Raw genomic sequence first — 15402 nt, 5'->3', positions numbered from 1 at the left:
TTAATAAATATTCATTAAATGCTGAAGGAAGGAAAGTGCTAGGCTATTAAGAGTAATTACTATCTTGACCACACCTGGGATCAGAGGTAACTTCAGATTTCTATAGAGAAGGGTCTGAGATAGCAATTATTTTGGAAAGTAGGCAAGAGGGTATTGTCTTGAGCCATGTCCGAACAGCAAGCACACTGCACTCAGATAGTATATCTACTTGGAGTGGTTGGAGAGGGGCTGATGAAGAGTATGGAGGTTAACGTCCCCTCCCATAGCCCCCCCCCCAACCTGAACTGCTGTGTGTAATCCCCCAGGCAGCTTTCATACTGATACACAGCTCTATGTCATACAAAAGCTACTTCTACTCTTGAAATAGTACGTTTTAACTCCCTGTTACTAAGACATAATTTGAAAGTAGGCTCTTACCTGCACAGTTGACCATATATACTTCCATTTCACTTGGGATTTTTGATTGTAGCAGTAACAGTCTGACTGAGATGTTTTAATTAAATCCATTTCCTTCAAAGCTTTACATCTTGCAACTGAGAAATGGAAAAAAGAATATATTTCCTAAATATGTAATTGCCCAGAATCTTATCTTCTTTTTTATTCACAGGGTTAATGACGGCTGTTTTTGTAGTCTATGGCCAGTAAATTCTTCCACATGGTAATTATAGTCCTTCAGTCTTTCCAATCTAGCAGGAGGCAGACAAAAAGATTACAGTCCAGTACCAATACTCTTATGACAGATGGAGGGACTGCAAGAGCATGGAGAATAGGCACTTCTTCAATCTTGAAGTAGAGGGCAAGGATTGAGGGAGGCTTCCCAGAAAGGAGGAAACGTGAGAGGAGCACTGAAGCATAGTCAGAGGCAACGAGACAGAAGTCAGGGGGTGGGGTGACAAATGTGTACAGAACCATGGAGATGAGGGAAATCATGGAAGTGCTTCGGCCATTCACGAGGACGGAGTGTAGGGAATACACAGGACATTTCAACACCTGCAGCTAGAGAGCTAGGTGGTTTCTGTTACACTGAGGAGGGTGGACTTCCCGCAGAAAGCAGAGCATTGAAGGATTTTAGGTAAGTGTCAAAGTGTCGGCAAGACACTGTTGACATTCCAAAGGGTTTCACTGAGAAGAGTTCAGTGAAGATGTAGGCAGGGTTCAGGCATTAACAACAAGGAACCGTGAAGTTCCCAGGCACCAACAAGAGCAGAAAGCCTTCAACATCCCTAGGCCTGAAATGGCAAAGGGAGGACCCGTTGTTACCAGAGCCGAGAGGAGAGTAGTCTAAGGGGATGCAAGCCCTGCCAGAGCTTCAGGGGGAGCTCTCTCCCGCCCTCCCATCAGTGCCTCTCATCTGCCAAACCATTGGAAGCCAGAGGGCAAAGAAGCCCACAGAGGCCAGCTTCCGGGAACTGAGCAGGGGAGAGCAAGGCACAGAATGGACCTGTGGGAACAGAGAATACAGTCGTGTCTTAGAAAGAGCATTCTGTAGGCCACGCAAAATGTTAGAGGGGCAGAAGACTGAAAGCAGAAGAGCTGTGGAGGCTCCCGAAGCAGTCTAAACAAGAAACAAACTAAGGAGGCAGGAGAAAGAACAGATGTAAGAGCACCTAGGAAGTGGAATCAACAGACTCAGAGATTCAGAAATGACCTGATGGTTCCGGTGAGTGATATAAGGAATACTAGAGAAGAAGCAAAAAAAGGGGAAGAGTTCAATTTTAGAAGTACTGAGTCTTGGTTGGTGGGGCTAGGTGAAGATGGATAGGTCTGTAGCACAGGAGAAGTTTGGCTGGAGACAGATGTAGTACATACATACGTGTGTGTGTTCTGTGTAATACACAAAAAATATTTTATATATAGTATGTAATATATAATACAATATAACACAGTGTAACAGAGAGAGAGAGAAGACAGGTGCAGCGTTACAGATGGTAAATGTAGTAAATGCCACAAGAAAATTATGAAGTAATGGGGTTCATTTTTTTCTGAGGCTGTTGCTATATTTGAATTTAAAATGAAGTGAGATGAAAGTCACAGATGCTTCTGGACCCAGGATAGGGTATCACCACTACGTCTGTCATATATGAAACAGCAACAGGGAATGTTTACGTGCACATCAAGAAACAGGCTTTATGCCCCAACCCTCACTCCTCTAAGGAGAGTGTGATCAGCTGTTTCTCCAGAAAAACCTGAAATGAAGCTAGAACAACCTGCTACACCGAAGTTGGGGAAGGATCGGGTAACCAGTAATAACAACTCGACAATTATATCCATTTAGGGAATAACACTAAGTAAGTCCAGATAGGTCCTGGTCCTGCCTAGAAACACCTTAGCATTAAGCTGGAGAAAAGTGAAGAAACAGACACTGTGAATGCCCATCAGCTCTGAAAATACAACTGCATAAAAGTCAAGGTTCTCAGGTGGCTGCACAAAGCAGAGAAGTTACACGAGGATCCAGTACCCTCCACTGTGATGCTGTGAAACCATTTAATCTTTACTCTTAACACTGTGACGCATATGTTTTTAAATATACCAAGAAATTTGCAGAGTTTGAGAGTATGAGATGCAAATATAAGAATCCAGGTTAAGAGGCAGATCTCAAAAAGGCACGAGAAGGAAGCTCTAGGCTCTCTTTTAAATATAGGATACAAAAATTAAAAATGCATTCTTTCATGGTCTGTTTATACACAAGGGCACAAAGGAGAATGCAGAACAGTGTTAACAACACACACAAAGCAACAGATGCTGAGAGCCTTCTTGCGTGTATCTGAGACACAAATGACTCCTGGCCACGGGCTGCACAGGGGACAGGGCCCTCCTGGGACCCCAAGGGGCTGCAGCTGGCCGTATGAAAGACGCGTGTCCAAGGAGGCAGTGCAGACCCTGGAAGAGCCTGAGCGACTGCGATGATAACACACCACGCACGTTAAAAGCCCTCAGCTAGTGACCACAGGGAGGGCTCCGGACTCGCCTTCTGGTATCCCATGTTCTGCCTTCCGCGGTCCCCTGTGGGCTCTCTAGGCAGGAACAGGGTGAAATCAGGCGGCTGGAGTTGAGAACCTTATGCTGGGAGTCCCCAGTGGAAGAGGGGATTCCTACCTATCGTTGGGAAGGGAGCACACTCTGGGGCTGGGGTCAGGTGAAGAGCGTGAGGTCTGTGGTCTGCAGACCCCAGCAGCCCAGACCACCATGAGAACGTTAACTGCAGCCCGTTCTTTCTTCAGGGTTACTCCTAACACCATACGCGTGCTCACTAGGGGCTTTTCTTGTGGTCTTTCCAGGGTCCCTCCGTGCATCCCGTCTCCTAGAGAGCGTTCCACCACTTCGAGGGCTGAGTCAATTCCCCTAAGTATACGAACTACCCTCTTGTTAGTGGTCTGAGGAAAAACCCTTTGGAGCCTGAGCTTTGCAAGCAAACGCTGCCTTCCAGTGAGGTTTTTTTTTTTTTTTTCCATTTTGGTCCTAAGACTGTCTCCTAAATCATTTGATATCTGTAACTCTTCAGATAAGAGCAAGATGACGCAATGTGGGTAGAGCGCAATAGCTTGAATTTAGGAATAAATGCTTCTCTGCTGTCCAGGCCGCAGCCTTCTTGCACTTGGGTTACTATAAGGGACTTCTAGCTGGTCTGCTTACAGAATCACCTCTACGATGCTCCCCTACAACCTATTCTCTAATCAGTACAGGGACCTTTTAGAAACATCAACCAGAGCACAGCATTTACCTGCTCAAAACCCTCCAATGACTTCTCGTCACACCCGTAAGAAAACCCACCCTCCTTTCCTAGGACCTGGGTACCTTTGACCTTTCCTCCTGCTTAGCCTCTCCGGCCACACCAAGCGTCCTGTCCTCAGGGTGCCAAGCCACCCCTGCCTCAACCTTTCCTACACGCTGTTTCCTCCATCTGCAACCGGCTTTCCCCAGATCTCGGCAGAGCTGGCTCCTTCTGATAGATAACGTATGTATTTGCTCAAAATTCACCTTCTCAGGAAGGCCTTCTCTGGCCCCACTGTCTAAAATGGCACACTCCTACCCCTTTCACCCACTTTCTGCTTACTCTGCTTTATTCTCTTCATATTATATATGTACTTTTTAGTTTATACTCTCTTTCCATGAAGTTAGGGACATGGCATGTTCATTACCGTATATGTAGCATTTAAATATTTGTCTTTCACGTGTGTGTTGTAATTCGAGAGGACTGGTAGGTTATTTGGGCGTGCATAGCCGACCCCGTGAAAGCCTGGCCAATCTTTATTAAGAGGCTGGCCAGTGCCAGCACTGTAAAAGGGGGGGCACTCTGCTCTTCCCCTTGAAGCAACCTAATGCTGGACACCTGTCCAGCCTGTGCCATTGCCATCCCACCCACAGAACCTGCAGGCTACACCTCCGCCTTACCCTACCCCATCATCAATGTACCCTTAACTAGAGGGTGGAGAGCTGTAACCCTTAATATCCCTTGGGCTGAGAACCCTCTTCTTTCTCCTCACCAGGTAGAAGAGGGCAGAGGGAGGCAGGAGGTGGTGATCAGCGTGTTTTTGTTGTACTCTATATGGTACATCAGTGTACTCTGTGTAAAGACCTCCCAGTTAGAAGAAAAGAACTTGCTCTGATTTCACCTTGGTCTTCAACCAGATTAAGGAAAGTACAGATAGGGGTACGTTGCCCTGATTCTTGATATTTACAGAAACACTACTAAAAGCATGTTGCAAACGGCGTCTCCCCTGGAATTCTCCAGAGCGGCCTCTGGCTTTTGAGGTGAAACTGATGTTGAATTCACACAATACATGAGACATTATAGACAAGGTGTCAGCAATTCATGGTGCCCTCTGGCTGCCCTCATTGTTATCACCTGTCTCCTGAGGTGAATGCATCTCAATCCACCCACACAAGAATTCCTAATTATCTAAGGAACTTGAAACTCACAGCCACAAGAAACCACAACCCTAGCTCCAAGTGAGTTCATGTGAATCTTAAGCCATGGCCAACTAGCATAAGACAGTGACTTTGACAATCAAGATTCTTACCACAGCTGGCCCACTGCCTTCCTAGAGGGAACCAGATCTTTTAATCTTAGATTGTTTATAAACGTTGTCTTTCCTAGGCCCCTCCTCCCTTCAGTAAGCTTCTAGAGACATTTCATTATTCAGTTTCTACTTCCTCTATTTCTGCCTGCGGGTAGGAAACAGAAATTATAGCCAGCTTCACTGCCTGGCTGAACTCTACCACCTGTTCCAGCCCTGACACTGAGGGCTGTGAAGCTGCTGTGAGGTCTGCAGGTGTCATTTATTCATGCAGTCTCAGTCTTTGCTGGTTCATTCAGCTAGGATTGGAACCTCCTAGTGTCAGATCCGGGCAAATCCAAATGTATCACAATATCAACAACATCCCCTCACGAGGCAATCCAGAAAACAAAAGGGAATTTCTAGGGATTCATAAAAATGTAATAATAATCATTCATTTGGTCAGACGAGAACAACACCTGCCTAGGGAGAGCCACTGCTTCCCCCTGGAGCTGAAATATTTCTCCTCCCCAAAGGGTGCTCCCATAACCTAGGCATTCACTTCCTCAAGCCTCAAGTCAGGAGAGGGGTCTGCAAGTGTGGGCTATCCCAGCTCTGCCTCATTTCCCAAAAACTTAGGAGTATAAGCAGGACCAACCCCGAATGCCATGCTTATTATGGCTACCCCAGCAAGGCCATGGACCGAGCACGGCCCTCCTTAACTACCTGTAGTCCTCGGCAGGCTCTCTTGAACCTTTCAATAAACCTGACTCCTGGAGAACAGTGTATTTCTGGATATTTGTGCCCAAACTGCTATGACAAAGTGCAATTCTTTACATTACCAAAGGATGTGAGTCAGGGTTACCTTTACCAGTGAAATCCCTTAGTTCACATAAAATACCATTCAATTTGAAAATATTCAATTAATCTAATGTTAGGACTACATATATATTAAAGAGACAACTGCACATCACTTGCTTTAACTGATAAATTTAGAATTATTCTTTTGTACTACTTTTGTCATTTATGTTTTCCTAAATGTATAAAGATACAATTAGGTTAAAGAGTTTAGTCATAAACTAAATTACCTTTTATTTTAAGGTAAAAATACTTAGTCAAAACTTCAGGCTTCCGGGAAGATGGCGGAAGAGTAAGACGCGGAGACCACCTTCCTCCCCACAGATACACCAGAAATACATCTACACGTGGAACAACTCCTACAGAACACCTACTGAACGCTGTCAGAAGACCTCAGACGTCCCAAAAGGCAAGAAACCCCCCACGTACCTGGAGGGGATTAAGAGCGCTGCTTAAAGGAGCTCCAGAGACGGGCGCGAGCCGCGGCTAAAAGCGCGGACCCCAGAGACGGGCATGAGACGCTAAGGCTGCTGCTGCTGCTGCCGCTACCAAGAAGCCTCTGTGCAAGCACAGGTCACTATCCACACCCCCCTTCCGGGGAGCCTGCCAGGGTCCCAGGATCCAGGGACACCTCCCCCGGGAGAACGCACGGCGCGCCTCAGGCTGGTGCAACGTCATGCCGGCCTCTGCCGCCGCAGGCTCGCCCCGCACTCCATGCCCCTCCCTCCCCCCTGCCTGAGTGAGCCAGAGCCCCCGGATCAGCGGCTCCTTTAACCCCGTCCTTTCGGAGCGAAGAACAGACGCTCTCCAGCGACCTACACGCAGAGGCGGGGCCAAATCCAAAGCTGAGCCCCTGGGAGCTGTGAGAACAAAGAAGAGAAAGGGAAATCTCCCCCAGCAGCCTCAGAAGCAGCGGATTAAAGCTCCACAATCAACTTGATATACCCTGCGTCTGTGGAATACCTGAATAGACAAGGAATGATCCCAAATTGAGGAGGTGGACTTTAGCAGCAAGATCTATGATTTTTTTCCCTTTTCCTCTTTTTGTGAATGTGTATGTGTATGCTTCTGTGTGAGACCATGTCTGTATTGTCTTGCTTCCACCATTTGTCCTAGGGTTCTATCCGTCCATGGTTTTTTAAAAAAATTTTTTTCTTAATAATTAATTTTAATAACCTTATTATACTTTACCTTCGTTCTTTCTTTCCTTCCTTCCTTCCCTCCTTTAGGCAACGAATCACCCCAAATTGAGGAGGTGGTCTCTGAGAGCAAGATTTATGATTTTTCCCCCTTTACCTCTTTTTGTGAGAGTGTATGTGTATGCTTCTGTGTAAGATTTTGTCTGTATAGCTTTACTTCCAACATTTATCCTAAGGTTCTACCCGTCCCCCTTTTTTTCCTAAATAAATATTTTTTAATTCAATAACTTTATTATACTTTATTTTATTTTTACTGTATCTTCTTTCTTTCTGTCTTTTTTCCTTCTTTCCCTCCTTCCTTCCTTCCTCCCTCCCTCCCTCCTTTCTTTCCTTCTTGCCTTCTTTCCTTCTTTCTTTCTTCCATCCTTCTTTCCCTCCTTTCCTTCTTTCTTTCCTCATACTTCTACTAATTCTCTCTCCTTTTTCTCCCTTTTATTCTGAGCCGTGTGGATGAAAGGCTCTTGGTGCTCCAGCCAGGAGCCAGGGCTCTGCCTCTGAGGTAGGAGAGCCAACTTCAGGACACTGGTCAACAAGAGACCTCCCAGCTCCACATAATATCAAACGGTGAAAATCTCCCAGAGATCTCCATCTCAACACCAGCACCCAGCTTCACTCAACGACCAGCAAGCTACAGTGCTGGACATCCTATGCCAAAAAACTAGCAAGACAGGAACACAACCCCACCCATTAGCAGAGAGGCTGCCTAAAATCATAATAAGTCCACAGACACCCCAAAACACACCACCAGACGTGGACCTGCCCACCAGAAAGACAAGATCCAGCCTCATCCACCAGAACACAGGCACTAGTCCCCTCCACCAGGAAGCCTACACAACCCACTGAACCAACCTTAGCCACTGGGGACAGACACCAAAAACAACGGGAACTACGAACCTGCAGCCTGCGAAAAGGAGACCCCAAAAACAGTCAGATAAGCAAAATGAGAAGACAGAAAAACACACAGCAGATAAAGGAGCAAGATAAAAATGCACCAGACCTAACAAATGAAGAGGAAATAGCCAGTCTACCTGAAAAAGAATTCAGAATAATGATAGAAAGGATGATCCGAAATCTTGGAAACAGAATGGACAAAATGCAAGAAACATTTTAACAAGGACCTAGAAGAACTAAAGATGAAACAAACAATGATGAACAACACAATAAATGAAATTAAAAAGACTCTAGATGGGATCACTAGCAGAATAACTGAGGCAGAAGAACGGATAAGTGACCTGGAAGATAAAATAGTGGAAATAACTACTGCAGAACAGAATAAAGAAAAAAGAATGAAAAGAACTGAAGACAGTCTCAGAGACCTCTGGGACAACTTTAAATGCACCAACATTCGAATTATAGGGGTTCCAGAAGAAGAAGAGAAAAAGAAAGGGACTGAGAAAATATTTGAAGAGATTATAGTTGAAAACTTCCCCAATATGGGAAAGGAAATAGTTAATCAAGTCCAGGAAGCAGAGAGAGTCCCATACAGGATAAATCCAAGGAGAAATACGCCAAGACACATATTAATCAAACTGTCAAAAATTAAATACAAAGAAAACATATTAAAAGCAGCAAGGGAAAAACAACAAATAACACACAGGGGAATCCCCATAAGGTTAACAGCTGATCTTTCAGCAGAAACTCTGCAAGCCAGAAGGGACTGGCAGGACATATTTAAAGTGATGAAGGAGAAAAACCTGCAACCAAGATTACTCTACCCAGCAAGAATCTCATTCAGATTTGATGGAGAAATTAAAACCTTTACAGACAAGCAAAAGCTGAGAGTTCAGCACCACCAAACCAGCTTTACAACAACTGCTAAAGGAACTTCTCTAGGCAAGAAACACAAGAGAAGGAAAAGACCTACAATAACAAACCCAAAACAATTAAGAAAATGGGAATAGGAACATACATATCGATAATTACCTTAAATGTAAATGGACTAAATGCTCCCACCAAAAGACACAGATTGGCTGACTGGATACAAAAACGAGACCCATATATTTGCTGTCTACAAGAGACCCACTTCAGACCTAGAGACACATACAGACTGAAAGTAAGGGGATGGAAAAAGATGTTTCATGCAAATGGAAACCAAAAGAAAGCTGGAGTAGCAATTCTCATATCAGACAAAATAGACTTTAAAATAAAGACTATTAAAAGAGACAAAGAAGGACACCATAATGATCAAGGGATTGATTCAAGAAGAAGATATAACAATTGTAAATATTTATGTACCCAACATAGGAGCACCTCAATACATAAGGTAAATAGTAACAGCCATAAAAGAGGAAATCGACAGTAACACATTCATAGGGGACTATAACTCCCCACTTTCACCAATGGACAGATCATCCAAAGTGAAAATAAATAAGGAAACACAAGCTTTAAATGATACATTAAACAAAATGGACTTAATTGATATTTATAGGACATTCCATCCCAAAACAACAGAATACACATTTTTCTCAAGTGCTCATGGAACATTCTCCAGGATAGATCATATCTTGGGTCACAAGTCAAGCCTTGGTAAATTTAAGAAAATTGAAATTGTTTCAAGTATCTTTTCCGACCACAACGCTATGAGACTAGATATCAATTACAGGAAAAGATCTGTAAAAAATACAAACACATGGAGGCTAAACAATACACTACTTAATTACGAAGTGATCACTGAAGAAATCAAAAAGGAAATAAAAAAATACCTAGAAACAAATGACAATGGAGACACGACAACCCAAAATCTATGGGATGCAGCAAAAGCAGTTCTAAGAGGGAAGTTTATAGCAATACAATCCTCCCTTAAGAAACAGGAAACATCTCGAATAAACAACCTAACCTTGCACCTAAAGCAGTTAGAGAAAGAAGAACAAAAAAAACCCCAAAGTTAGCAGAAAGAAAGAAATCATAAAAATCAGATCAGAAATAAATGAAAAAGAAATGAAGGAAACGATAGCAAAGATCAATAAAACTAAAAGCTGGTTCTTTGCGAAGATAAACAAAATGGATAAACCATTAGCCAGACTCATCAAGAAAAAAAGGGAGAAGACTCAAATCAATAGAATTAGAAATGAAAAAGGAGAAGTAACAACTGACACTGCAGAAATACAAAAGATCATGAGAGATTACTACAAGCAACTCTATGCCAATGAAATGGACAACCTGGAAGAAATGGACAAATTCTTAGAAATGCACAACCTGCCAAGACTGAATCAGGAAGAAATAGAAAATATGAACAGACCAATCACAAGCACTGAAATTGAAACTGTGATTAAAAATCTTCCAACAAACAAAAGCCCAGGACCAGATGGCTTCACAGGCGAATTCTATCAAACATTTAGAGACAAGCTAACACCTATCCTTCTAAAACTCTTCCAAAATATAGCAGAGGGAGAAACACTCTCAAACTCATTCTACGAAGCCACCATCACCTTGATACCAAAATCAGACAAGGACGTCACAAAGAAAGAAAAACTACAGGCCAATATCACTGATGAACATAGATGCAAAAATCCTCAATAAAATACTAGCAAACAGAATCCAATAGCACATTAAAAGGATCATACACCATGATCAAGTGGGGTTTATTCCAGGAATGCAAGGATTCTTCAATATACGCAAAACAACCAATGTGATAAACCATATTAACAAACTGAAGGAGAAAAACCATATGATCATCTCAATAGATGCAGAGAAAGCTTTTGACAAAATTCAACACCGATTTATGATAAAACCCTGCAGAAGGAGGGCATAGAGGGAACTTTCCTCAACATAATAAAGGCCATATATGACAAACCCACAGCCAACATCGTCCTCAATGGTGAAAAACTGAAAGCATTTCCACTAAGATCAGGACCAAGACAAGGTTGCCCACTCTCACCACTCTTATTCAACATAGTTTTGGAAGTTTTAGCCACAGCAATCAGAGAAGAAAAGGAAATAAAAGGAATCCAAATCGGAAAAGAAGAAGTAAAGCTGTCACTGTTTGCAGATGACATGATACTATACATAGAGAATCCTAAAGATGCCACCAGAAAACTACTAGAGCTAATCAGTGAATTTGGTAAAGTTGCAGGATACAAAATTAATGCACAGAAATCTCTGGCATTCCTATACACTAATGATGAAAAATCTGAAAGTGAAATCAAGAAAAAACTCCCATTTACCATTACAACAAAAAGAATAAAATATCTAGGAATAAACCTACCTAAGGAGACAAAAGACCTGTATGCAGAAAATTATAAGACACTGATGAAAGAAATTAAAGATGATACAAATAGATGGAGAGATATACCATGTTCTTGGATTGGAAGAATCCACATTGTGAAAATGACACTACTACCCAAAGCAATCTACAGATTCAATGCAATCCCTATCAAACTACCACTGGTATTTTTCACAGAACTAGAACAAAAAATTTCACAATTTGTATGGAAACACAAAAGACCCCGAATAGCCAAAGCAATCTTGAGAACGAAAAACGGAGCTGGAGGAATCAGGCTCCCTGACTTCAGACTATACTACAAAGCTACAGTAATCAAGACAATATGGTACTGGCACAAAAACAGAAATATAGATCAATGGAACAGGATAGAAAGCCCAGAGATAAACCCATGCACATATGGTCACCTTATCTCTGATAAAGGAGGCAGGAATGTACAGTGCAGAAAGGACAGCCTCTTCAATAAGTGGTGCTGGCAAAACTGGACAGCTACATGTAAAAGTATGAGATTAGATCACTCCCTAACACCATACACAAAAATAAGCTCAAAATGGATTAAAGACCTAAATGTAAGGCCAGAAACTATCAAACTCTTAGAGGAAAACACAGGCAGAACACTCTATGACATAAATCACAGCAAGATCCTTTCTGACCCACCTCCTAGAGAAATGGAAATAAAAATAAACAAATGGGACCTAATGAAACTTCAAAGCTTTTGCACAGCAAAGGAAACCATAAACAAGACCAAAAGACAACCCTCAGAATGGGAGAAAATATTTGCAAATGAAGCAACCGACAAAGGATTAATCTCCAAAATTTATAAGCAGCTCATGCAGGTCAATAACAAAAAAACAAACAACCCAATCCAAAAATGGGCAGAAGACCTAAATAGACATTTCTCCAAAGAAGATATACAGACTGCCAACAAACACATGAAAGAATGCTCAACTTCATTAATCATTAGAGAAATGCAAATCAAAACTACAATGAGATATCACCTCACACCAGTCAGAACGGCCATTATCAAAAAATCTAGAAACAATAAATGCTGGAGAGGGTGTGGAGAAAAGGGAACACTCTTGCACTGCTGGTGGGAATGTGAATTGGTACAGCCACTATGGACAACATTATGGAGGTTCCTTAAAAAACTACAAATAGAACTACCATATGACCCAGCAATCCCACTACTGGGCATATACCCTGAGAAAACCATAATTCAAAAAGAGTCATGTACCAAAATGTTCATTGCAGCTCTATTTACAATAGCCCGGAGATGGAAACAACCTAAGTGTCCATCATCGGATGAATGGATAAAGAAGATGTGGCACATATATACAATGGAATATTACTCAGCCATAAAAAGAAATGAAATTGAGCTATTTGTAATGAGGTGGATAGACCCAGAGTCTGTCATACAGAGTGAAGTAAGTCAGAAAGAGAAAGACAAATACCGTATGCTAACACATATATATGGAATCTAAGAAAAAAAATATGTCATGAAGAACCTAGGGGTAAGACAGGAATAAAGACACAGACCTACTAGAGAATGGACTTGAGAATATGGGGAGGGGGAAGGGTAAGCTGTGACAAAGCGAGAGAGAGGCATGGACATATATACACTACCAAACGTAAGGTAGATAGCTAGTGGGAAGCAGCCGCATAGCACAGGGAGATCAGCTAGGAGCTTTGTGACAGCCTGGAGGGGTGGGATAGGAGGGTGGGAGGGAGGGAGACGCAAGAGGGAAGCGATAGGAGAACATATGTATATGTATAACTGATTCACTTTGTTATAAAGCAGAAACTAACACACCACTGTAAAGCAATTATATTCCAATAAAGATGTAAAAGAAAAAAAAGTCTCAGTTGTGAAGCCCATCTGTAAGGGCAAGTGTTGCTATAAGGCTACAGAAGTTGCCATTTCTCTTAGCTGTGGACTAGAATTTTATCAACTCAGTGGGCATCCTGCATGTCTCAGGCAGAACAGAAGCATTTATGTATGATTTGATTAACAAAATAAATTAGTTGACATGTTAACACTAAATCTGGTAACAAAAACCTGAAAAACAGTGGGTTCATTGAGGCAAATAAAAGGTAAGGAAATTATTGGAGAACATTCAGTAATAGAACTTCTTCATCTTTACTGATGAGAAAACTATGGCCCATAAAGACAAGCCTGGACCAACGTAATTCTGCAAGTGGGTGGCTGAATGTAATGACCGAACTAGAGAAATCAACGTTCTGGATGCTGGTCCAAGGCTACTTACAATTTTGTGTTTGCAGCCATACTCAGAAATCCTCCCTCTTAGACAGATCTGTGATTTATTTTTTCATCAGTACATACTGGTTACCTCTCCTACTACCAAGCCTTTGTTCCCTCTTGTAAAATGGGTATATAAATGGTACCTACCCCATACAGCTACTATGAGTATTCAATAAGATAATGCAGTTAAAGCACTTTTAACACTGCCTAGCACATAGTAAATACTCAACAAATGTCCATTCAATGAAAACTGGTATAGAAGAGTCCCCCAAGGCGTATGGTAGCTCCAGCTCAATCTGATAACTGCCTTTATCCTTAGACAAACAATCCTGATTTTATTGGAGGGTAGCAGCTATGCCCAGCTACACTTGGTTGCCTCCCTTGCAACCACAGGGGGGCAATAAGATGAAGTTAGTGGACAGTGATTCCAGGAAATCTTTTAAAAATAGTGAAAACAGTGAAAAAGAAACGTTAAGCTCATAGCAAATTAGTAGCAGTTGTGGAGTTAGAACTCCTGCCTTGCCCCACTCCAGACAGCCCATAACAACACTATGAACAGCTACCATTTCTTGTTTCCTTTGTACCAGGTACACGTTAAACATCACAGTAATCCTGTGAAATATTATCCGTGTTTTACATGTGACCGGTAGTAGCATGACTCACTCAAGGTCACAGAGCTAGTAAGGGCAGGGGAAGTTCAGTCCAATTCTAAAGCCAAACCTTCTCTAGTCTTGAGTCCAAAGTTTTACCTAGATAAATAATAATATTTTCAACCTAAGTTGATGTATACAAATGCCCTGTGTTGAAAGTCGGGAGACTAGGATCATCTGTACAATGACTATCTGTGTGTCCTTGGACTAATCAAAACTTCTCTGGGCTTCGGCTGCTTCTGCAAAACGAGGGAACCGGGCCAGAATGAACTCTGCAGTTGCTTCTAACGCTAAAATTATAATGTCCAAGTGCCAGCAGAGTCCAGGGACGCCCAAGCAGGCGGTAAGGGAGGCCGCGCCCGCGGAGGAAACCTTAAGCCGGGCAAGGAAACAGCTCCCCGCGCCCCGCCGCCCGGAGAAGGGAGAGCTTGGTCCATCTCCGGGGAGCCGGGCGAGACGGGGGGAGGGGGCGAGGAGGGCGGGGATAGGGAGCGGGGGAGCTGAGGAGCGTGCGCGCGCCCGCCGCCCGTGCCCGCGATTACCTGACAACGCCGCCTCGTCCTCCTCGCCGCGCACCGCGTCCGCCGGCAGCACGGCCAGCGGCGGCAGCCAGAAGAGCAGCCAGCACGTCCCCGGGGACGGCCGCATCCCGCCAGGCGGTCAGCTCCGCGCGGCCCAGCGGCGGGACGAGACCTGTGGGTCCCTCTCGGCCGAGAGTAGCGGAAATGCCGCGGGGCCCACTAGGAAACCAGGAGCCGCTGCGGCCTGCGCGCGGGAACCCGGAGGTCCCGCCCCCCCCCGCCGCCACCGTCCCGCTGGCGCCCTGTCCCGCCCGCGCCCTGTCCCGCCCCTCCCGCCTCCGGGGCCCTCCGGGCTCCGCCCCGTCTCACCCTGGAGGGTGTGGGGAGGAGCCGACCCTTCGTCTGAGAATTGTGCTTACAACTGCCCTGACCCGTGACGGTGGGGCTTTAGGGCTCAGTTGTCAGAACTTCTCAGAGTCATACCCCCGGAAGGCGAAGGCCCTTCAGCAACCCTTTATTTAGAAATAAAAATCAGTTTATTTTTCCTTTTTGTTTGTAACAGTAACAGATTGGCAATTTGGTTGCTTAAATAGCATTGACTTTTCACATTTAAGTATAAACGGCATGTAAAACGTTCTCTCACCAATATAGCCCCTAAAATTAACGTGTGTGTGTGTGTGTGTGTGTGTGTGTGTGTG

General features: G+C 43.7%; 1 protein-coding gene across 2 annotated transcripts in view; it reads right to left on the bottom strand.

The window, feature by feature from the left end:
- NEMP2 (nuclear envelope integral membrane protein 2) overlaps positions 1 to 14976 on the bottom strand; it is a 39274-nt gene extending 24298 nt beyond the window's left edge. For both annotated transcript variants that reach the window (XM_060302140.1, XM_060302141.1), the window contains exons 1-2: positions 14726 to 14976; positions 418 to 533 (exon numbers count right to left, since the gene is read on the bottom strand). In XM_060302140.1, coding sequence (XP_060158123.1) covers positions 418 to 533; positions 14726 to 14831 — 222 coding nt within the window. In that variant the 5' untranslated portion in view covers positions 14832 to 14976. The remainder of the gene's footprint in view (positions 1 to 417; positions 534 to 14725) is intronic.
- Between the last annotated feature and the right edge of the window lie 426 nt (positions 14977 to 15402).

Source organism: Globicephala melas, chromosome 7 (genome assembly GCF_963455315.2).
Source record: "Globicephala melas chromosome 7, mGloMel1.2, whole genome shotgun sequence".
Classification (NCBI taxonomy): domain Eukaryota; kingdom Metazoa; phylum Chordata; class Mammalia; order Artiodactyla; family Delphinidae; genus Globicephala; species Globicephala melas.
Note: the sequence above shows the minus strand (reverse complement) of the source record. Positions and strands in the feature narration are given on the sequence as shown.